The 24,019-nt window shown below is 37.1% G+C and overlaps 1 protein-coding gene across 1 annotated transcript in view; it reads left to right on the top strand.

The window, feature by feature from the left end:
• LOC125232734 (mucin-12) overlaps nt 1-24,019 on the top strand; it is a 321,469-nt gene that overhangs the window by 233,947 nt on the left and 63,503 nt on the right. Inside the window, exon 6 of the mRNA XM_048138493.1 lies at nt 9,939-10,087. Within this exon, the coding sequence (XP_047994450.1) occupies nt 9,939-10,087 (149 nt within the window). The remainder of the gene's footprint in view (nt 1-9,938; nt 10,088-24,019) is intronic.

The following is a 24,019-nucleotide window of genomic DNA, read 5'->3' as shown; positions in this document are numbered from 1 at the left end:
GTTGGTCAAGGATAAGTTGATTCACCGTAAGTTTTATATGTAATAACGAGTCATTTTCCTCGTCTTAGACGCTTGTTCTGTTACATCATTACATGTGTCGTGTTTGATTTTATCATCTAAAACACCGGAGTGATAGACAATCCAAGGAAGCCACTCGAGAATAAACAAGTCTGAATAAATTTAACCGGCAAGATTGATGCGAATATCAGACCGCTAAAGTGCCACTCTTGATTTACTTACGCTGAATCGTCTTTCTGTAGATAAACTGCACAGAAAATTCAAAATATTCGCAACAACAACTCAAAAGATTTTTAATTGTTGAGTTCTGAAATAAGTGCTTAAAATGGGATAGAACATCGTTGTTGGTGAAATTCCAATATGTTTTGAACTCTGGCAGCTTTCTTTTAGATTTCACTCTCAAAGCAAATAAATAATATGGTAGAAATATTCGCAAACATCACATTAGACAACAGATATTTCATACGAAGCTGGTCGAAGGTTAACTATACTGCGCAAGTTCCGACACAAATAAGCGCTCATGGCGTCAATCAAAGCGATTTTGACGCCGCAACCATTTGTCGACTTGTCCTTATAATATGTCTATGCGGGCTTCAAATAAGTCTCGGAAAGTATCTCTCTAACGCAAGTGTAGCAGAGCTGCGGGTTGTTGTCCCAGATTCGTATACGTCACATTTATTTTATTTCTTAATGATTATCCTCCTTGCGGTATCCCGGTAGTCGACGCCGCTTATTGGAGCCTGGGGTCCGCTGTGGCCCCATACATGTATATTTATTATATATTATAAATACTATTTTCAAAAAAATCTGTTAAAGTATTTGCAACAATGCTCCGCGACGGTAAGCCGCGTGTCAGCAGAGTTCGAAGAATAAGCCTCGTACTCGTACTCGAGCATACGCGTGGGGCTTAGCCGACGCGCGCTGAATTCAATTAACTATGTTGTCGCGTTCGTTGTTTTATGCAAATAACTGCGCGTGACAATTGAAAAACGTCAATTCAAATATTACCTTGTCTTCTATTTGGAGATATGCCGAATCAGTTTTACAGTCAAAGGAATATTTTTAAAATGTAAATCCGAGAAGCCTTCAGAACAAGGTAGGTACTTACGTCGCTTATGTGGTGACGTTGCATGCCTGAAAATAATAATAATATTTTTTGCAGATTTTACTAACGACAATTATAACTGGTTGCAAATTCACTTTAACTATTAGAACTACTCGAACGAAAACAGTGGGGCAAATTATTCTTGACATTTATAGACCACACTTCTCTCAGTTTTTTTTTTAAATATGTGGTTTAAAATCTCGCACTACATATAAGTATACCGGGACTGACAAAGCCCATACAAAGAGTGTACCCATGGTGGTCCATGGACCGGACCTTTTAGGGATAAAACTAGATGGCGTTGTTTCGCAGCCTGAAAGTGGCAAAAAACATATTTTCCTCAAATATTCTTGCGTGTTTTTATTTTTTATAAGAACAAATGACTTATATCTTTATTTTAATATCATGATATCACGTCAATACACATTTTGAAAATTTGTAGGCAACATCAGTGTAGTTATGATCATATTTAATAGGTGGCGCTAAAAAATTGAGGTACGATTCTTAGTATGAATATTGTCAATCCTATATAAATCATCCTTGGTCGAGATTAATTTAATTTATTCGTTGAATAAAACGCGACGTGTGCAAAAAATTCGTTTCATTCGAAAGGCGGTAAGTAATATTGCACACATAATTTGTGAGTGTGAATGTGTGCAAATTGCTGTGATATAACGCGCCGTACACGTAGACGTAAATAGGCGGCAGAGCCTTCGCTTAATTGCGCTATTTTGCCAAGACTGTGGTAAAGCTGGTGTTCCGCAGATGAAGTTTCTCACTAACTTGCTTTTAAACACTAAAGACTCGTAAAAACTCTCTGCGATCATAGTTTAGTTTTAAATCTTTTACTTAGTTAGGTAGTAAATTTAGGTTTTGGTTTTGTTTTAAAAGTTCTTACTTTTTAGATATTGGCGCAGTATCTGTCATGTATAGCGTAATATGTGTCGAGCGTAATACACATATAAGTGAAAATACACATCAAGTACCTATAAACACATACCAGTCTTACATAAATGAGTTTGTCCGGAATTTCCTTTATTTACCTCGAATGGCAGATTAAATATAAAAATTTATACAGTTATTTTATTCCTGAAATAATAAAGCAAAGAATATTGTTTATATTCGCGTGTGCAGCGCAGGACGTGCGGGCGCGAAATGAAATGAAGCGAATAATTGTTTTGTGCCGGTCCCTTGCCTCGAGACACTTCGTGCCTGGAGAAACGATTTGAACAACCTTTTCTGTTTATATTTTATGACAATAATACTAATCTACAAGCAAGTGTCTACTATGACATTTATTTCTCATTGTTGAACTCAAAAGATGGCAAGAATAACATTTAGGCCAGTGCCAATTACGTGCTATTTACACGTTTATTTCTTTGTTTATTGAAGCAAATTATAGACACAAATACATGACTAATTATCACTAATTATATAGGATAATACGATATACAGGGTATTGCTATAGTCACTCTATGATGGTACAATTTCGTCATCCTGTTTTTATTCTACCTCATCTTTTTTACACATTTCATCCAACTCCACGATTGCTTAGGATAATTAATTAATTACTAGATATCAAACAAAAAAAAATGTATTCAAACTTAGAAAATGACACAAAAGGCCTACAGCGAGAGTAACGCAACCTTGCACTCGGCGGACCTTGTCGCAAAAGTTTGAGTTCTCGGCGACATCTAAATTTCCCGCGGCGCTTTTCTAATAAAACCACTCTCTTACGCATCGAAACTCCGTCAAAATGTTTCGCGCATAAAAAGTTCAATCGTCAATGGATAAAGGGAAACGAGTCGTTAAAGTTTGAGACGTTAGCTGTACGTAGTGGGTACTTCTGCACGCCGCAATGTTCGCTTGAGTTATTTCAATCCCTTGTAGGTAAAGTATTCGGAAAGCGGAAAAATGTTTCAGAACTGAAGGTTCAAAAAGATTTATAATAATTATATGTTCGAAATCGATACGAACAACTTTTTAAATACCCAGACAATGTATAAAACCAGTTAAAGTCCGGAAAAGTCTAGTGTCGGAGGTCAAAATCCACTTCGGGTCCCTGAGCTAGCGTAGTATGTCTTAATATGTCGAGATAAGAGCTCTATCATAGCTTTGATCGACTTTTTTACACCAAAATTTCTACACTTGACTGTACAGGGGAACAAGTCTGACTAGCAGGTAATATAATAATATCAACTAATCGAAATAGTACATATAGTACATACTTAAAATCATTCACGTCCACTCAACACACGTGCTATATACCGAGCGACCGTAGACACATCATCATGGCACTCTGGTTACCTAATATCTGGTAGTTATATAATAATCAAAAACATAAAAAATATTATTAATTGAAGTCATCCCCAGTCGAGTTTGCCCACCTGTAACTTACTCAGCGCACGTCACAACGGCCACAACTTAGGTTCTTCAACTTCCAAAAGGCACAAATTTGAGTTACAAAATAGCACACACTGACGTCCCAGTCACACATTAGTAAATGAATCCTGCGACATGTCACGCTCGCTGGAGTTACAATTTCGCACGAACTTACCGCGGGCCCCTTGCCCTGCCGGCCTAGCCAGAGTGACAATCGGGACGCTGCGAGGCGAGCAAAACGCACTCTCCCTCTGTCGCACCACTACAGAAAACCAATAAGAAGAGGAGGAGTAAACGAATGTGACGTTGGCTAGGTAACCAGAACTTTCTACGACTGCTAATGTAATTAAATTCTACCATCCTGCAAACCGAGTTAACGAAACTCATTCGTGATACGTACAATAGATATGTTGTTTATGTTATGGGCTTTGGTTTGTAACTGTTCCGTCAAACAGAATTGGGAATGTTATCGTGATTCGGTAAATGAGTTATTGAAAAGTTGTGATACAGGGTAAAGTTGGGATAATTTCAACCTATACAGAACTGCATGACTATTTGAACTTCGTATTTACAGTGTAACGTACGGAGTTATCATGAGTTTTGCCATTTTACAATACAATATACTCGAATCGTAAACATCACGGAAAATGTATGGAAGTTTTGGTTCTAGTAACTTTTGGGATGATTCCCTTTCACCGTGCAATGAATGTCATTTTCCATGACTATACTATCGAGTAACCTACTCTAAAACTTCGAAAATAATTACTGATGTCTTTACTTATAAGTACCTATAATAATTTTACTGAAATTATGTTTATTATGGTAAATTATATATAAGTAAGTGTTGTTTATAAAAACGTAGGCACATTATGTGGTTAAACTGTATTTCGTAGTAAAAATACGAGCCGTTACATTGAATAATTAAATCCGGCCGCGTAATAATGCCCGCCGTTACCTCAGTACTTAAAGTTATTTTCTTTCTTCGTATGCTTTTGTAGCTACTCAGTACTTTGCTTGTATTGAAACTGAGAGAGATATGTATTAAAGTGTATACAAATATAAATATAAACTTCGTTAATACATTCAATCACCAGGTGCCGTAGCCGAATGGCATTTCTGCCACGCGAAACGAAAACGAAACGCCGCGAAAGGTAGTCTGACTCGTCGCACCAATACGCAAGAGCGATAGAGATAGATATCTACGACCGTTTCGTTTCGTGAGCATTTGTGCCATTCGGTTACGGCACCAGGCCTACATAGTACAGATGTAATGCGAAAAGGGTTTCCTTCGTATTTTTCCGGAAACTTTCGTATTTGTCATGCTAGTTCAGTCAATGTCAGTACATCTTGTACTGAGACTGACTGAATTAGCATGACACGTTCGTACGTTTCCGTAACAATACGAAGTCAAATCTTTTCGCACTGCATATGTACCTAATTACGACACGCTTCGCTACATACGGGGAAATCCATGTTATCAGCCACGACGTAGCGCTACGAGCGTAGCTCAGCAGTGATTGTGATTTCATAATGTTTACTACGGACTACGGCCGTAGAACTAGCGCCTCCACTGCTACAACCGTAGAGCAGATAGATTACCTACGAACACTGAGTACACTATCTACGCACACGTGATACTTAGTATTTAATAGCATAAATATTTTGAATTTTTGACATAGTTGCGTAATGTGCTAATTATCGCATTAGTGCGATAACAACATATAGCGCCATAACACATAACACATAATTATGGCTACTGTGAGTTACACTAAACAAAATAAAAAGGATTGTTCATCTATGTGTTGTGAAAACCATCCAAATGGTTCGATTTCATCAGTTCCCACTTTAGTTATTGTTCAGTATTCTGTGTCCGCGGCGTGCATCAGTTCCCCGCGGCCCCGCATGCCGCGTGGGTCACGGTTATGAATAATGCTCCAATCTCGACGCTTATTCACTTCTTTTGTCTGCTTTTATGACAAGTTGTACCTCCATTTATTGATGGAATTTTACAATCTACAATTGGAAACTTTATTGCGGTAATCCAACATCAGATTCACATAATGTACGCTCACGTGTTTATAGTAGCTATTAGGTATCTTTATCCTCTTCTGTATTAGCGCGACAGACCCAGCTACGCTATCGAAATGAGCGTAAGCGATTGTGACATTGCTTGGTACTCTGGATTTCGAGTCAGATTTAGAAATAAAACATTTACTCAATATTATATTATATACCTCTATATCGCTCCGTTAAATGAAACGAATAAAATAATGATTCTTAACTAGATACTTTAATTGAATGAACTTAATGATTTAGTGTCCTTTTCGTCTATCAAGATTAAATTTGCATAAAGATCACTGAATTTTAAAAAAAATCGTAGTTCCAATTACAAGCAAGATGGATCAAGTACCTTTATTAATTCTCTTAAACAAATAATTCAATGATCTCTCATCAGTCCAGAGCCTTAGCCATTAATTTTTGACGTTCTTAAATAAGTTACTCGATCTAGTGTAAAAGTCATGGAAAATTACGTTCATTGTATGGAGATAGCGAACATATACAGTGTGTATTTTTGATATTACCGCATATAGAAAGGGTTATTAGTATAAGCCCTACGGAACATATTTTCATATGATTTAATTAAAAAACTAATTTCATTTTTTCATACAAAATAATTCAGCACGCTACGTATTGCTACTTTATTTTTGTTCAATACGTCATACTTAGCTGACTTGACGTAAGAACTGTTAATTAGTTCGATGTCAAATAGGGGCACGTAATACATTGCTGCTCAGTATTTTTTTTATTAATTACGCTCAGGTAGTTAAGACCAAACTTATAATTACTTGTTGTATGGGTTCTTAAGACTAAAACCTTAGTCTGTATAAAGTACGCGGTAATATCAAAAATACACACTGTATAATCTTCTAACGATTACTTTGCAGAATGGTTAGAGACTCAGTTTGATAGCACAGTAGCTAGCTATAGTAGTAAATCAATTAGACGTAATAGGGCCAAACAAGATGCAAACACTTACGGTCAGAGCCTTTCGACCCTCGCGTTAATTGGGTTACTACACGGAAATGCAACCCTACCTTATCGAATGATACGAAAACTATCATGATATCAATGTATAGACTATAAATAAATGGTAAGTAAATAAAAAATAGTAAGACATATTTTGGTTTTAATATAATTATAAATTATTTCGAAAAGATTCAAGCTTTAAAAAAATATATAAATGGTCTTTCTCACCGCCACAGACTATTCGAGGCGAAGACGTGGCCTATGATGTAGCGAGATTAATTATATTTTGACAAATTACAAATACACTGCAAATACAAAGATAAAGCAGAAATTAAATTATTCTGTCAACATTGTCCCAATTAAAAATCGAGTAGTCAATAATTTCGATATAATATCGTAATATTATTACGATAGGTTCTCTCCATATTTCACGAGTATGTTCAAAATCGCAACAAACGATAAAAATACAAGTCTATTTTTGATATGATAAGCTCACAGCAAAAACGGGTCTTAACACATCGATAATGAACGTCGACGAAACTTATCGGCGTCGGAACAAGGGCCCCGCGGGAGCAGTCTCGGCGCTCCGGCCTCGTAGGGAAAAACTACCACGACTGAACCCTAGAGGCCTGTTCTGATGGTATTGACAGGTTAAGAAAGAGGTTCTTCGAAAAGAAACGTACATTTTGTCACTGTCGGGTCTTGCTGGCAGATGTATCAAACATATAGTAATAGTAACCTGGCCCCGTAGCCGAATGGCATTTCTCCGACGCCAAACGAAAGCGATACGCCGCTGGCTCTGTCGCGCCAATACGCAAGCGCGATAGAGATAGATATCTACTAGCGCTTCGTTTCGTGAGCGTTTCGTGAGCGATTGTGCCATTCGGCTAGCCACCCAGGTACCAATGTTGCTTAATTAAATAATTATTAGTTGCAGGCAGATTAGAAACCGCCGCCCATCATGTAGGTATAGGTATATTGAATAAGCATTTTACAAATGAACATTAGAGGTAAAATAAGCACAATCGCAACACATTTGCTAACAACAACATTATAGGTATTGAAGCATTATTTGGATTGATGAATCTTATATGAAATTGTTAATGCAATCGTAAATAAAATTATTAATGAATTTACTTAATAAAGAATATATTTTATTAAATTTGTTAGCTAAAGCCAGAACTTTAAATCTACATAGCTGGTGAGCTGACAGATATATATTTGAAATGAAAGGTAGCAAAGATGGTTCTTGTCGAGTACCTACTCCCTAAGGCCGACATAAATCGTCCGAGCGATGTTATCGTTGAGTGCCTCCGTTCGTGAAATCTTTTTTCTTCAACGACATTACCTATTCATCACGTGGAAGGCTCAAAATCGGCTACTTTGTTACTTACTCTCCCTCGTCGGGCCTCTAAGAGATCGGACATCATTTTTCTACGTTCCATTAGGAGTATCGGCCAGCTGAGACGGATGTGCGGTCTGCACAAAATAAACAAACTAATGGTGGCCGAGGAGTGACAAAGAACATCCCGTCACGGCCCAAGGCCTCCGAATCAATGTTCCGATCAATACGGGCCGCTATACCCTTGTTTGATTTGTCGCCCCGAATGCGCCCCGCGTTATTGTGCCCGATACATATCTAGCCCTGAGGCTCACTGGGCCCGTCTCGACACAGATCGTCCCTGACTGCTTACAAGCCTTACAATGATTAAGGCCAGGATATGACTTCCTTTGTGTCTTAGCTGCGGTGCAATCGGCTATTGTCTTTAGCGTAGGGATGGGATTCGCAATCTGGACTCCCGATCGCCATTGTCACCAGTGTATTGAATTAACTCATCCTTTTACTGATTTATTGTGGAAATGTGTAATACCTAACTAAAAGTGATTAACCGCCATGAAACACGAGTAGTGTATTCTAGAACCGAACCGAATATGTATACCTATGCTATAAGTAATATAGTGAGTATTACGAGTAAAAATACATTTTTAAATTTCGTCTGTACAACACAACTAGTGATGTGCAAGTTGCGGAAATGTTCCAAAAAAATCTTAAATTTCTTGATTAATTCATCCATACAATTGTACATACAAAGTATGGAAAGTTTCCGAAGTTTTTCTATGTGAAAATTTCAGAATTTCGGAAACTTTCCGTCGGCACAACAGTAACAACGGTGGCAAAAATCCATCCTCTCATATATAATAAATATCGCTGCTATTTTACACAGAAAAAGTTTATAGTTAAGAACCAAAACCAGTTTTTCAGCCGCTAAGTACTTTTTATGTTATTAAAATAGAAGAAATACATCATTTTTATATCATTAAAATAATATATCGAACATAGGTACCTACTTTTCAGCTTAGGTAGATATAATAAAAGATAAATGTTCGTGAAAGTGTGTAAATGTAACCGAAGGCGACTGGACAATGCGGCATTTGTGAGGCTCGATGTCACAAAGCAGTTAAATAGTTAATAAAGAAATAAAGAAACTGATAAACTGAAAATATTGATTGAATTCTGAAAAACACTCGTTAATTTTAACCGAAAATTAAATAAAACAACCCACTACAATTAAATGTTCCCTGAACTGGTCGCTTGCTAACTCAAACAATCTTGATCTTCAGTTTCATTACTCGGCGATTTTTCCCGGACTGTCTGAAACGAAAGTAAGTCTTAAATTTACAGGCGTACGATTAAATCGCTCTGTTTGTATTTTCTCACCCTTTTGTTCCTAGCTTTGTTTGCATTCGGTCCTCTCTAAATTAATATCGAACGCCTGAAATTAAGGGCACAGAAATTATGTCCCAATAACGCTGATATCGGAGTAATAACTGTGGCTGCCTGACGCAATAACATTGCCAAAGGGTTTATTTGCTTAAGAGCCAATACTAGCACGGTCCGTATATTACTCTTCATTAAAAATCTAGTCAATAAAACCATGGTTTATCGTCTGGTTCGTACACAGGGACTAATCATGTCTAAGTATATGGTATTGGTATGCGAGCGACAAGAGATCAAACGATTTGATGAGTGAAGCTAATTTGAAGTGTAGATTTCTATATCGATCGATCATCCGCGATGGATTTTTAATCTTCATAAAAAGTTGGTTACATAATAAATTGTATTAAACTACCAATTGCTCTTACATGTATTTACAGTCATATACCTATTTAAGGAGTTTGTATTACCCACGTTTACCTAATAATCATCATCACAGAGCCCGATTTAAAGTGCCGGATGCCGGACTTATCACCCCCTCCAGAATAAAAATGAGCTTTTTACCATATTTAAAAAGAGAGAACTTGTAATGTGTAATTTTATTTTAACTGTGTAATTCTATTTTAGATTTTTGTTAGCTTCCTAGTTTTCCATGTGTTTGTAAACTAAATAAAATTGGTATTGTTCCAGAATGCACGACGTCGTCCACATCATCGGGCGTCACGAACAGCGTCGCGACGGTGTCGGTGGCGGTGGCGGGGCTCGAGCGCTCGCCCACCGTCAAGAAAGTGCGCCCCAAGCCCTGCTCGCCCAACCGACAGGGGCCGCAGCAATGCCAAGTAAGATCTCAGACCTTAACATCCCTAAGCGGAGATACATTGCATGGTTGACGTTTAGAGTATAGCGTCACGAACAGCGTCGCGACAGCGAGGTTGGAGAGCTCACGCCCCGTCAACAACGTACGCCCCGAGCCGCGCTCGCCAAGCCAATGCCATGTAAGAACATAGACCAGACATAGACACGTTTAGAGTATAGTGTCACGAACAGTGACGCGGCGGTATAATTGCTGGCGGTAGCAGGGCTAGTCAAAGTGCGCCCCAAGCCGTGCTCGCCCAACCGACAGGGCCCGCAGCAATGCCAAGTAAGAACATAGACCATAGCAACTCCAGACGTGAGATACATTGCACGGTTGGCGTTTAGAGTATAGCGTCAGTATAGCGTCACGAACAGCGACGCAGCGGTGTCATTGACGGTAGCAAGGCTAGTCAAATTGCGCCCCAAGCCGTGCTCGCCCAACCGACAGGGCCCGCAGCAATGCCAAGTAAGATCAAAGACCATTGCAACGCTAAGATATCTAACATGACGTTTGAAATATAGCGTAGTGCCAATTATCGACTGCTTATCGAATTGGCAATTTGGTGTTGGCAATAGACACGATATGTTTCGGATATGTCAGCGTCAAAATGGATATTTGAATGATGAATAGGTTCGATGGAGTTATTATATTACCTACTACGTGTTCCTATCACTGGAGCATTCCACGGTCTGTCCCCTACAAGATTTTTTTGTGTGTTCCGTTTTTTTTGGAATGGAATGCTCCTATTACACCACTATTCAAAAACTTATTCGAAAAAAAACAAAATCTCAGTTTGATATTGTTTTCACATTACTCGCTTTAAAGACACATTGTATGATGCAATCGTTTGTGCCACGATAATGAAACGTTTTGTATCTCTCCATCACTCATCTATATTTTTGCTACAGTTAAGCCTCGTTCGTTACGGAGCGCAAACTTTTCATACTAGTTCTAAATTAAAATAATAATAGCTGTAATTCATGGCTTGTCAACGATTCACGCGTTGTTCCGGTTAGTTTCCGCCCATAGCGCCCGATGAACCGAGACGATTGTTTCTATTTGTCTTCTAACGTTACAAGGGAGACTGCAAGCTCACTGGACGCCTAAGTGGTTTCATTCATTGCGACAACTAACGACATATTTACTTTCTCGATCAGGATTAGGTATATGTTTTAATAAATCCTAAACAAGTTAATATTTATTATTCATTAAACATATTTTGTTGATTCAGACGGTGTCTCGATACTTTCAAGGTCTTAATAATCAACTCAATTTTCTGTATATCCAACTCAATGTCTATAGGTACCTATAATATCGTATTTATTCTCGAGTTCTTTCTAGTTTCTACGAGGAAGTGTGGTTCCATGTTAGCAACGCACAACCTATAATATCATTGATATTATAATCAAGGCAATATACAACAAATCTACTAGTAGGAATATATATTTTAAAATGTAACATGAAATATCTACCTATATGACCAATATTATGGAGACTAAGGGCCAGTTGCATAAACCACATTTAACAGACACATCATCGTCACGCAGCAGATGTTTGTGGGTGCAACCGACCCTTAATAGTTAGATTTGCATTAAATTAAATTTAAATTTAAATTTAAACAAGCAAAAACGTCTACCAACGATGCTATCAATCTTGGAATTAATTTAAAAGAGACCGCGTGTCGCAACCAATACAGTAATTTCCCTTTTAAATGTGCTCTTACTCCTTATTACGGTTATTATGTAAAAGGTTAGCCGAATAATTTTCACATAGTTAAAGTCTGGGTAAATATTTACCGATGTAGGCTGGCATTGTAAACGCTCCTAATTGCCACTCACGAACCGAACAATAACGCCACCGACTTCAACTACTCTTAACTTTACTTCAATGGATCTGCCTATCAGACAACAACCGAAAACATACTGTGTACTAGATTTATTATGTTTTTAGCGCTTAACCTGGTGTTCTTAATATAAAATTAACTATTTTTTATCTGCGATACCAAAATGTCATACAAAGTTAACACTGAAAAAACACCATCGCGTATATGCAATATGTATAAAACTATTAACTGAAGTAAAAGTGTTGCTCGGCAGTGTGTCAGTAGCCATAATTGTCGCAGAAGTGTGTCATCTATTGGATTGGACATTAGCGTGTTGAACACTGGCACAGTTTAGTACCTAATATCACGTACCTAGGTGTTTTTAACCATGGATCAAATTGTCAAAACTGAGATTCTAATTGTTTGTGACGAGAGATAGCAGTCAATGTTACTACGACTACCTACAAATATTACTTTTATATAATGTATATAATCAATTCTCTTTGGTTGTTATTGAACACAGTAAGAATTCTGGCCATACGGCCTATCTAATCTTTTGATGTTCACAAAAATAAAGGTCCGATCATCAACAGGGTGTTTTTCTTCCATCGAATAGTATTTAACCGAGGCGGAGAAAACGGTGAAGCGGTAGGAAGAGGTAATACAAACACTAAAAGGCGGTGAGTGTTTCATTTCCGATCCCCCCTATCGAGTCACGCGAGTCTCTGTAATATTACATAGGCTGAATAATATTATAGAGGGCACAAATAGAAAAATAGAAGTAACAAATTCTTATGACAATTTGTAAAAAAAAATAATAGTTATTTGTTATACAAGGGGGCAAAGTTGTATTTTAACGCCGAGTATGGAATTGAAAAACGAGCAAGTGAAAGGATTCCATAGTTGAACCACGAGCGAAGCGAGTGGTTCGAGAATAGAATCCTGACCTTGCGAGTTTTTTAACACACGAGAAGTAAAATACATTTGCACCCGAGTGTAACACAAAACTTTTCCCCTCACTATAGCGAGGAAACTAAACGGCAAATAAAACCGCCTTCAAAAATAAGCGCGTTACAAAACACGGAGAAACTAAAAAGCCAAAAATAATAAACCTTTCAATTCAGATTTCTTATCGTATTGCAATAAGCTAAACATCCAAATTATAAACAAATCAATTATTTTTGTAGTCGGTACCAGACCTGTTCGTCGCCTTGCTATTGCCTGTTTGCCCCACCCAACCATACACAGGCTGGTACCGACTCCAAAAATAATTGATTTGTTTATAATTTGGATGTTTAGCTTATTTCAATACGATAAGAAATCTGAATTGAAAGGTTTATTATTTTTGGCTTTTTAGTTTCTCCGTGTTTTGTAACGCGCTTATTTTTGAAGGCGGTTTTATTTTTTGTTAAAAAGTTTATTTATTTGTTGATTTTTAGTGGTTCCTAGTGATATTATATGTATCAGTCCGAATACATGTACAGTAGTGAAAGAATTATCCTTAAACTCCTAACCATTGAGGAGTTGACCTTCCATCATCAGCTCAGCCACATAAAATTATTACCATCAGACGTAGATACTAGTGTACCTTTGAAAAATAGACTAAAAACATTACATGTGCCTATAACATTTGAAGAGTTCCCTCGATTTCTCCAGGATCCCATCATCAGACCCTGACTTGGTGCCAATGGGACCATCTCGGGGTTATACCGGTTCGATCAAAAAAAAAATTTTGAAAATCGGTCCACGATTCTCGGAGATATCGAATAACATACATACAAAAAAAAAAAATAAAAAAAAAAAAAACATTCAGTCGAATTGAGAACCTCCTCCTTTTTTGAAGTCGGTTAAAAATGCGTTTATCACTGCTTCCAGTAGTTCCACAGGTGGTAAATCATCTTTATTACTAGATTCATCTGCTTTTATCAATTTTAAAGCAGTTAATTTGACTTTATTCAAGGTCAAATTACTTTACCCACTAGTGGATAAAATGCGTTTTTACCCGCTGGTATTAAAGGACAAAACACGTGTTTCCGAGCTAGTGAGGGGAAAAAGTGATTTATTAGAGGTATTAAAAGATTACAATTATATATTATAGCTATCATGCAACTTTAAAGCTAGGCTAATAAATACAATTAAGTATGTACCTATACATAATGTACCTACATATTTGACAGCTATAAGGAAAAAAGTTATATGTATGAGGGTCAATTTATCTACAATTACAGCTATGAAGCTTAAAGAGCCTCAACCGTGAGTCAGTGTTTTAGGTTACGTTATTTATATTTGACAGTGTAGATTTTACGGAAAATGTACTTAGGTACCTAATTTTGGTTTCCAGGAAGTTGGGGGCACTGTTCACACATAATGAATGTCATTATCCGTGACGATTACGCTATCGACTAACGTTTTGTTAACTCATGTTAGCCACTCAGTTCTAGGTATCAATAAACAAGCAAGTAATATAGACTAGGTGAAATGTTCTATCCATCGGAACAGTTTACTGGCCAATGAAGTTGTACTCCGAGCCAACTATGATTTATTAAGCGGAGCCCACATTTGGTATGGACGAATTCTTTTTTGGCACGTTCCCAATACTTGCGCTGCAAAAACTACCTGTCCATAACAATAAAAAACTGCTGTGTTCTCGAACACGCTTATGATTTACAAGTCCGTATAAAGAAAATACATAATAATTATTTGACACAATTGCACACACAGCCGATGTTTTTACTTAAGTATATCTGAGTTATCTAACAGATTTTATTTATTGAGGTACACCCAGTAATGTAGGTACCCTACATCTTACACGGATTAGTAACACCTATCCCCAAACTAAATAGACAAAGCTTATAACTATAGGAACTAGGCGACGATATGCATACTTATGTAAATAAATACATAAATAACCTAACAGGACTCATGACATTTATTTGTGTGACGTTTATCACACAAATAAATGTTCTTTATGGTATTATCTATATGGTATTAGGCAAGGTGACTACCGACTAGGACAGACTCGTCGTAACTAGGCTAAAATCAATTTTATTAATGTACTAAAATATAGGTATTTCACGTGGTGTAATTATTTAATGGTACCTAATGATTTTAGCTAAATTGCATTTATCCTTGAAACAAAATCAATTCGATCACATTTATTTACATCCATATCTCATTTAAGGGTCCAATGGAGGGAAATCTGAAAGTGTGTTTGTAGGTCAGAGGGATCGAAAGATGGGATGGCGACGACGCGCCGCCACGGCCCTCCCTTCTATCCCTTATTTCTAATTCCTGAAAGCAAAGTGCACTACTGTAAATTAGGAACGTTCCGACACTTGTACTGATACACTGTTGTTGATTTAAATTGAATAAAAGAAAGGAAAATAAATTGTTTACTTTGGTGCTCTTTTTGATTTTATTTATTGTTGAAAATTGTTAGTTTAAATTTTAATCATGAAGTGACTGCTATTTCAATTACCACCTCAATTATTATGTACTATTTATAACAAAACTAAAACACTGACTTTTAAACCATAAAATAAAACTATTACAAAAACTGTAAACTCTTTTTGTATCGTGGAAATGAATCAGGTTACAGGAGTTTTTCATTGATCGCGTGTACAATTAGAATCGGGCATTAGCTGGGAGGGCAGATCGAGTGATATGAGTAATTGGGGCGAGCTAATAGCCCTGATGGTTCTTGCCAATTAAAGCTTATTGATGTCGTACGCTGCGGATCTTCGAGCGACCCTCGTCTCGTTTTAACCCCATCTCGCAGCGCTACTAATAATTAATCAAGCAATTAAGAAGATCCGCAAAAATGCTCCTTCAGATACTTTCTTTATAATTCCATCCAAATACCCCATGTGGATATTCGCACCGGCTAATGTCCACATTATACGCCTACTGGAGCGGGAACAGATTGAAATTAATTAGTACCCGACCGAATAAATCCATTACACCGTGAATCTCTTACAGCCGTTAATAAAACTTCGTGCTCTCTTATCTCGCCATTTTATCGGACAAATTATGACGGATTCTTATTTCATTTAACGATTCGTGACTCGAAAACTCGAAGAGCCAAACGCTCTGCGAATGCCTAATGTTATTTTACTTGTTGTAACTTTATTGTTTACGATGTACTTCGAGCTCTGTTTTGCTTACTGCTGCGAGGGAGAGATGATGAATTCCAAAAAGAGTTTTGGCCCCGCTCGTATCTCCGAGTCTGACACAGCTTTACATAAATAAACTTATCTATTATTAAATGTGTCTGTGCGTAGGCACAAAGTAACGTAAATACTTTCTAACATTCGAAACAATTTAGTATAAAAACGTAGCTGTTACCAACAGCCAAACTGGATCAAAGTGTACAAATTACCTGCAACGGCAAGTTTATGTATTTATAAAGTTAGGTGTGGATACATATGTGCTGCTAGCCCGAGGCATTAAGTTAACCGGACTTGAGCCGTGGTCGAACGCAAAGCCAGCCCTGAGCCTTGCCGGCGTTTGGGTGGCTGCCAGCCAGCGATAAGCCCCTACGTATACTAACATTACATATTTCCACCTACCAAGTTTTACGAATAAAACTTATACTTGCTTCAATAGACACTTGCTAGTAAACTTTGCGCTCTCTTGAAAACGTCTTAGTGATAGCGATCTAACGTAGTGGATACATGCATTTCTGAGTGCTTTTAAAGTTAAGCTTTGTTTGTTGCAGTACTTACATTAGATTATGAGCATAGAAAGCAACCCCTAACTGCAAGCTGAACATCTTACTCAAGTTTTTAGTAGGTAGGTAAATAATTTTCAAAGCTGTTATGATATATATTCCTTGTACCTACAATGTTTGCGAGGAAACAACAAGGTTAGATTTAAAAATTCGGTTTAAGCTCTTGTAAAATTAAAAGATTCTACAATGGAACTAGGAGATAAAGTTTTGAATGACATACTCGTATAAGGGTTTCCAAGATTTTATTCAAATTAAAGTGTTTATTTGTGATTCAATCAATATACTTATCAAAATATTTCGTCTGTATTTTTCTGCCGGGACATATTAAGTGAATCTTAATGTCATAAAACAAATGATTAAAAATAAGAAGGATGCGAGCGTAATGGATAGAGGACCGTCGTCACATTAACAATGACCGCTCGGCATCGGCGGCTGACACAGATGAAATCACCTGTTAACTTAACCGAGCTTGTTTACGTGTGTGATTGATGACGGTACCATCCAATAAATCCCTCCAAAAAGGACCCTTTATAAAAAAAAGAAGGACATTCTAGGTAAAGTTTGTAGAGTAGAGCCGTTTTATTGTTAAGCTTTACACGGATCGCGTTTATCCCGCAACAGAACTGGAATACGCACGTGAGCAGCCCTGCGTAATCCCAGCCTCCCTCGGGACCCCCTTGTTTTCCTAAAAAGGTAAACTTTATCCAATCCTCGAGGTGTTGGATTTTCTCCGACCAGATATATCAATCTCCTGACAAATTCACATTATATTTCGACGATTGTCCGAACGACCGTAAAAGAAAAAAGGTCAGTTTTATGTCCCATCGGAACGAAAACACGCTGAATGGTTAGTTAAACAAAGAAAATTGCTGTTCTATTGTTGTATAGGCACACTGCGACGAATAGGCATGGTAACTATTTATCACATTCTTTCCTACGATATACATGTACTTATTCCTTGAGCAAACCAATCATAAGCAGAACGCGATTATTTACTTTTTACGACGTTTCGGCCAGGAAATGTCAGAAAAAAAAGTTAATTAATCGCGTTCGACCTGTGAGTGACTTTAAATATGAGTACAAAACACAAGAACTTTAAGTGATAAATATTTTCATAACTGAGGCAAGTTATAACAATAAACAACTTAAAAAATGAACTTTGTTCTGTCTCACTAGAGAAAAATGTCTAAAGAAAAGACAAAAGCCGAAGCGGCAGTGACAAATGTCAGGGCGCCGGTTTTGAAAAGCGTCGCCGCAAATGCTGGCAAATAGCAACGCAACCCTTGCCGGGGGGCACTCCACAGATTCCCATTGTTATATTGTTATATCTAGTCTTACTTATTTGGAATTCACTCCTACTTAAATACCAAAGCTATGGCAGTGTTCAAACTGCAATGGTAATGATGTTCAATGGTAATGATGTTCGTAATAATTTGCCAATGTAAATTCTACTATGTTTTGGAATTAATATTCCTATCCGTAGTTATTTTAACATCAGGATGTTAGATATAACTCCTGAACACAGTGAACATATACCCCTATTACTAAAATGTTGTATTTACCTACCTTGTAAAAAAAAAATAAAAAAAAATAAACCTTGTAAAAGCTCATTTCTAAATGACAACTCATAAGAATATAGAATATAGAATATATGTAGAGTCCTTTAAGAAACTGTCAGATATTCATAGTTATAATACACGGAACAAACATAAGCTAGCGGTTTCCAAGTTTCGTCTACAGAAAGTGAAGAAATCGTTCCTGGGAAACTGTGTAACATTTTATAATAAGGTACCCTTAGAGGCATGGGATCTGCCCTTTACTTCATTCAAGAAGTACATAAAAAGTGCATTTCTCAAAAAGGGGTACTACAAAATTGATGATTACCTGGGAGATACTACACCATGGCCGACTATCCAGGCTCCAAATCTGTCATAGTTTTGCTAGCAGTGTCCCGGGAGACATTGTGTCATGCTTAAGGCGCTGTTGCTACTGGCTGTTTAAATTATTGATCCTTATTATTGTATAATTATAATTTGGTATATATATATATTGACTTGTTGAGTACATACTAGTTATGTATTCTGTAGAATTAGTTGGAGATTGCTAGCTTAACAGTCTCTTGACGTGAAATTTGTATTTCATACGCATTTTTTTTTCTATTTCTAGTTCTTTTGACACTTGGAGAACCTTTACACCTCCAAATTTTTATTTTTTATTATATCCCATTAATTATAATTGACTGTGGGGACCTTTTACATCTCCCAAGATCTTGTTTTCAATTAAGTCAATTTAAACTATGTAACATACAAGCACGGAATGTTGTGTCTTACATCTAGGTATTGTAACTAAAACCTCCCGCTCACCTTATTTATTTACTTACTTACTTGACTAACCAACATTATAGCTAACCCCCCTTTAAACTTACCCCGTAAATTTGGCCTTGTGATCGTCTAGTGTGAATAAGTAGAACCCTTCGATGTGAACCGCGATAACCTAGATCCTTTAATGAGTATCAGCTGTATTTTTGACTAATTTTTAAAATTTTATTTATTTATATTTTAAAGAAGAATAAAGGTTATTGTAGCATAATAATATAGTGTTATAGAAGAGTATTATATCAGATTTAGGCCTAGAAAGTTATGAGAGAGAAAATTAATGACGTAATGAAGAAATTTTAAAATAAAAGTTAGTGAGTGAAACATACATGAAATAAATATTAAAAATTATTTTGGAAAACAACCGCTACGCTCTATTAGTGATCCTGGCTTGGGTACGAACTTGCGTTGCGGAATAGGATCCTTAATCTCAATCAAACTGCTTTATTGAGAGTCCTATGCCAAGCCAGAAGGGCTATCTATCTACTAACTAACCCCCCTTTTATTTTGTTTCTTTTCCCCTAGCTAAACCCCCTTTTCCCCAATACTGCTAATAGACCATAACTTCTCGATCCTTCTAATGTATCATCAAGGCTCCGAGTAGTTGCTACCACTGAGAACGAAGTAAATAAGTCTAGTAACTCCTTGAAGCTTTTGACTTGTCATCAGTGGACGGCGCTCGCATGCCACTGGGCCCTATAACAAACCTATGCTTTTTATTCCAAAAGACAGTTTGTTTCCCTAACCAACTTGATAGAATTTACCTTGAAAAACTAGTTAGCAACACTCACTGGCTCGATGCTACATGAAGAATCAGAAATTGCTACCACAATTATTAATTTCACTCAAATAAATTAAGTAATAAGAGTTTTTATAAATTACCAGTTTTACCACATATTTTAAGATAGTAAACACCACATTTAAAGTCCATTTAATCCATATAAGTAGTAGTAGTTAAATTATTTCTCCACAATACACGTTGACCAATTATAATTTAAGACCAATCATAACAGAACTCTACTTTCATAGAAATAGTGTGTGACTCTACCCTAATCCTATTGTTTTCCCTACTCTAACATATCTGAAACACAGACCATCACTTACCATAGATCTAATGTTCAGAATATGCACAAGTGTATCCCTACCATAAGCTGTACAGTTCAGCCAGCGAAGCTGAGATAGGCAACCTATAGGCTTGAGTTCTGATCCCCCCCTCTGCTTTTGCCCGCGGGCTAGGGTAGCAGAGAGTAGATCGCCCTATCCGCGTATATATCCAGTATTCTAGGACACACCAGTACCAGCCACATGGGAGACCCAGCTGCGACCAAACTTTACTTAGATATGGATCAATCACAACCGAAATCCCCAGCGACCAACGCCAGCATGGACTAGAGCACCGAGTAAATAAATATATATATATATAGGACCCCAGCCTCAAATACTGCCGACTTCAGTGAGCAAGGATTACTCCTAATGCCTTTCGTCAATCGTGAAAGTCCTCACTTCAATCTAACAGTTGGACTCTTTGAGACCGGTGAGAAAGTACGCCTTTTGTAAGTAAATAAAGACGCCCAAGCCCTCCACTTGGAACAAAAAGACTCCTAAACGCCTTATGTTTAACAGCCGCAAGGTATAAAGCGCTTAGCCGGACAACAGTCTGTCACAAACAATGATCTGGCTTATAACTTTCACAAAATAACCCCATAGAAAATTACTAAATTCAATTTTACTGACCAACTAAACAAACGAATGAAGTTTCCTTTACGTGCTATAATCTACGCTTAGTTTTGCAAGAATTACTCCCTACAAAACCAAACACAGACTTATCTCCAAGCACCAGCCATACATCGACCCAGTCTTTGTATTGCTTGACGGCACTCAAGAAACAAAGCACAGAAAACTTCACTATACTCATTAATTTAAATGTAACACTACACTATAAATAGAACACTAAAATAACCCCACAACTGACAGTAAAGCAATTCCACCATAGGTCCAAGTCCAACTGTACGACGATATTGTCCCCGCACAATCAAACAAAGACACAATTTCAAAGTTTACAATCACTTAGAATAATTTCCAAGTAAAAACAAACAGAGAAATAATAGCAGAACAACTTCACTCACCAGTAACACACGAAAGCCAGAGACACTGTTAGTCTTGTAAATATTTTAAGAATGACGCGCGTCGGCTCGCTCCGACCCTTTTATAGTATCTAATAGAGACACAACAGAGACTGGGGACATAATGGAGACTGGAGACATACTGGAGACTTAACAGAGACATAACAGAGACATACTGGAGACTGGAGACATAATGGAGACATAACAGAGACACAATGGAGACATAACAGAGACATACTGGGGACTGGAGACATACCGGAGACACAACAGAGACATAATGGAGACATAACAGAGACATACTGGGGACTGGAGACATACCGGAGACACAACAGAGACATAATGGAGACTGGAGACCTACTGGGGACATAATGGAGACTGGTTTGTTTACTAAGCCGTACACCCTATACATTTAACGTCCATGTTCTCTCAGCAAATAATCGTTTACCTATCAGTAGTAACATCTGCATGCTTGCACGTGTTTTAGAGAGAGACAGAGCTATTGATATTGTTACCTATGTAGTCCAATAGTGGAGTGTTTCGTAAATATTTTTACGTAAATATTATTTTGTGAAAGATTGTTTAAATCAATTTAGTAAGTAACTTCGCAATGAAAGATCACATTTGTTCCTAATTGTTACATTGAATGATATATTCAGGAAGTATAATAATCAATATTAGTGATTATTACCTCTCTGACTTGTAATTAGAACCAAGACGCAATATCGGAACGTCATTCGTTTGTCAGATCAGATTGTCAATGTCAACAATCCATCCATGTGAATATAGTTTGTAAATAAGCTTTTTCCAATAAGTTGTGCATCAAATAATAGTGAATTTTATGAGTGATGACGTAACTAAACATGTGATAAAGCTTCGCAGATATTATTTGTTAAAATATTCAATGAAATCCCGAAGGAAATATGCACCAAAAAATTGGTCAAGGAAAAGTTGATTCGCCGTAAGTTTTATATGTAATAACGAGTCCATTTCCTCGTCATAGATGCTTGTTCTGTTACAGTATACCGTATTCACTTATTATTGGAATATTTAATACAGCCCGGACAGCTTGAACATGTCATGCTCGCTAAAAAGTCTTTGCTTACGGTGACGTCGTTGATCGGGTCGCCACCTTCCCGAATGAAGGTTGAGGGAGGCGATGGCTGAGATGCGCGCCATATTCGTGAACGGGTGCTGTTTGTGAAGACCGGTCTGTTTCAGCTAATAGGGGCTATGCTATTCTATGTAACATTAATTTTGAATGAGATTACGTTGAGGCACTCTGTTCGGTCCTTGTTTGTTTATTTTTTCTTTCTGACTCTTGGAGACCATATACATCTCCAAGGAAAAAAGTAGATTAAGTATACATATATTTTTTTTTCCTTTGCTTAAGACAACAAGAGTCTTTTACAACTCTAAAGTTATTTTAGTTATTCGGTTTTTTTCTTCATGTATAATTTTTTTAGATGTACTTTGACACTTAGAGACTCTATACATCTCTAACATCTCTTATTAATAATCATAATAGCTTTGTACTTTGTATAATTTCTTGTGTTAATATTTTTTTTTATGAATACTTTTGCTTATTAAATTGTATCTTGTTTTTTTTAATGCATGTTAAATATAAGATGTAATGTTTTGAAAAGAAGTGGCCCGCCGAGTTTCTTGCCGGTCCCATAGTGGATACCCTCCTCCAACTGAGGGGGGACTGAAATCTTCTCGAGGCTGAGGCGTAGGGTTAGAGCCGGCGTAGTTTTATTTGACGTTCATAAGCGCATTGTAATATGCCTACTTGGAAAATAAATATTTCATTTCATTTCATTTCATTTCATTTCATTTCATTTCATTTCATTTCATTTCATTTCATTTCATTTCAAAGTCAAGTCACGCGCGTAGTTATTGATTGAAAACTGCTACGATTGAAGCTCCTTGTTCTTATGGTGCTTTCATGATAAACCTAAAACGCAAGCAAATCGTTTTGATTCGTAATCTTCTGAAACGAGATTGACTAATGACTAACAACTTGTTTTTGTAACTATCCGCCATGCAGACAATGGGGACCCACAGGAAAATAACAAGGGAACACCGCCGTCGCCTCAGAGACTGCGAGATGAAAACACAAAAGGAAATTCCGCCGACACCCAGATTTAGGTCAACGATTGGTCTGGGAGAATCTTTTTGTCCAATTTTCTTGATTAGTCATTGGATTTGACGTCGAATAGGTTCATTAGAGATGTATGTGTGGACGAAATCGTCGTTACCTGATGTGTGTACCTGTAGCTACGTATCTCTTCTCTGATGTATTCTTAGGAGTTGGTTGATAGAAAGATACAAGATTAACTTAGTGAAGTGTACATTTTAACGTTTCATGCCTAACGGGAAACACACTCATTTTACTTAAAGGGTCCTTTGTGTCACATTTTATTTGCAAAGTAGTTTGATAGGTAAGTAACTAACTTTTTGTTAAATATATATTCTACATATTAGGTGTGTCCTGTGTATTTCCATAACATTAAATCGTTTGTCACCATAAAAAACAGTCTCATCAGTTCTAGCGCTTCTATGCTATTAAGTTATAAAATTAAAAATATAGTGACACAAATATATATCTAAATTAAAAATCAAGCTTAATATGAATGGTCAATAGTTTCTGCAAATAAACCGTCGCTGAAATAAACTAAGAACAAGATAACTTTGCGCGACGTGACTGTGTTTCGGGGGCAGGCCGCTCCGGAACTGTTTTCCCAACTACCCGCAAAACGTTCTTCTTTACCAAACCAGTATAATCTGATCTCTATCTGTGCTGGCAGATCTCTGCCCGAAGTATACTTCTTTTCTTGAAGCGAACACTCATCTGTACTCGATGGGT

This window comes from Leguminivora glycinivorella, chromosome 13 (assembly GCF_023078275.1).
Source record: "Leguminivora glycinivorella isolate SPB_JAAS2020 chromosome 13, LegGlyc_1.1, whole genome shotgun sequence".
Lineage (NCBI taxonomy): Eukaryota > Metazoa > Arthropoda > Insecta > Lepidoptera > Tortricidae > Leguminivora > Leguminivora glycinivorella.
The sequence above is the reverse complement of the archived record's forward strand: the minus strand, read 5'-3'. Positions and strand labels throughout refer to the sequence as shown.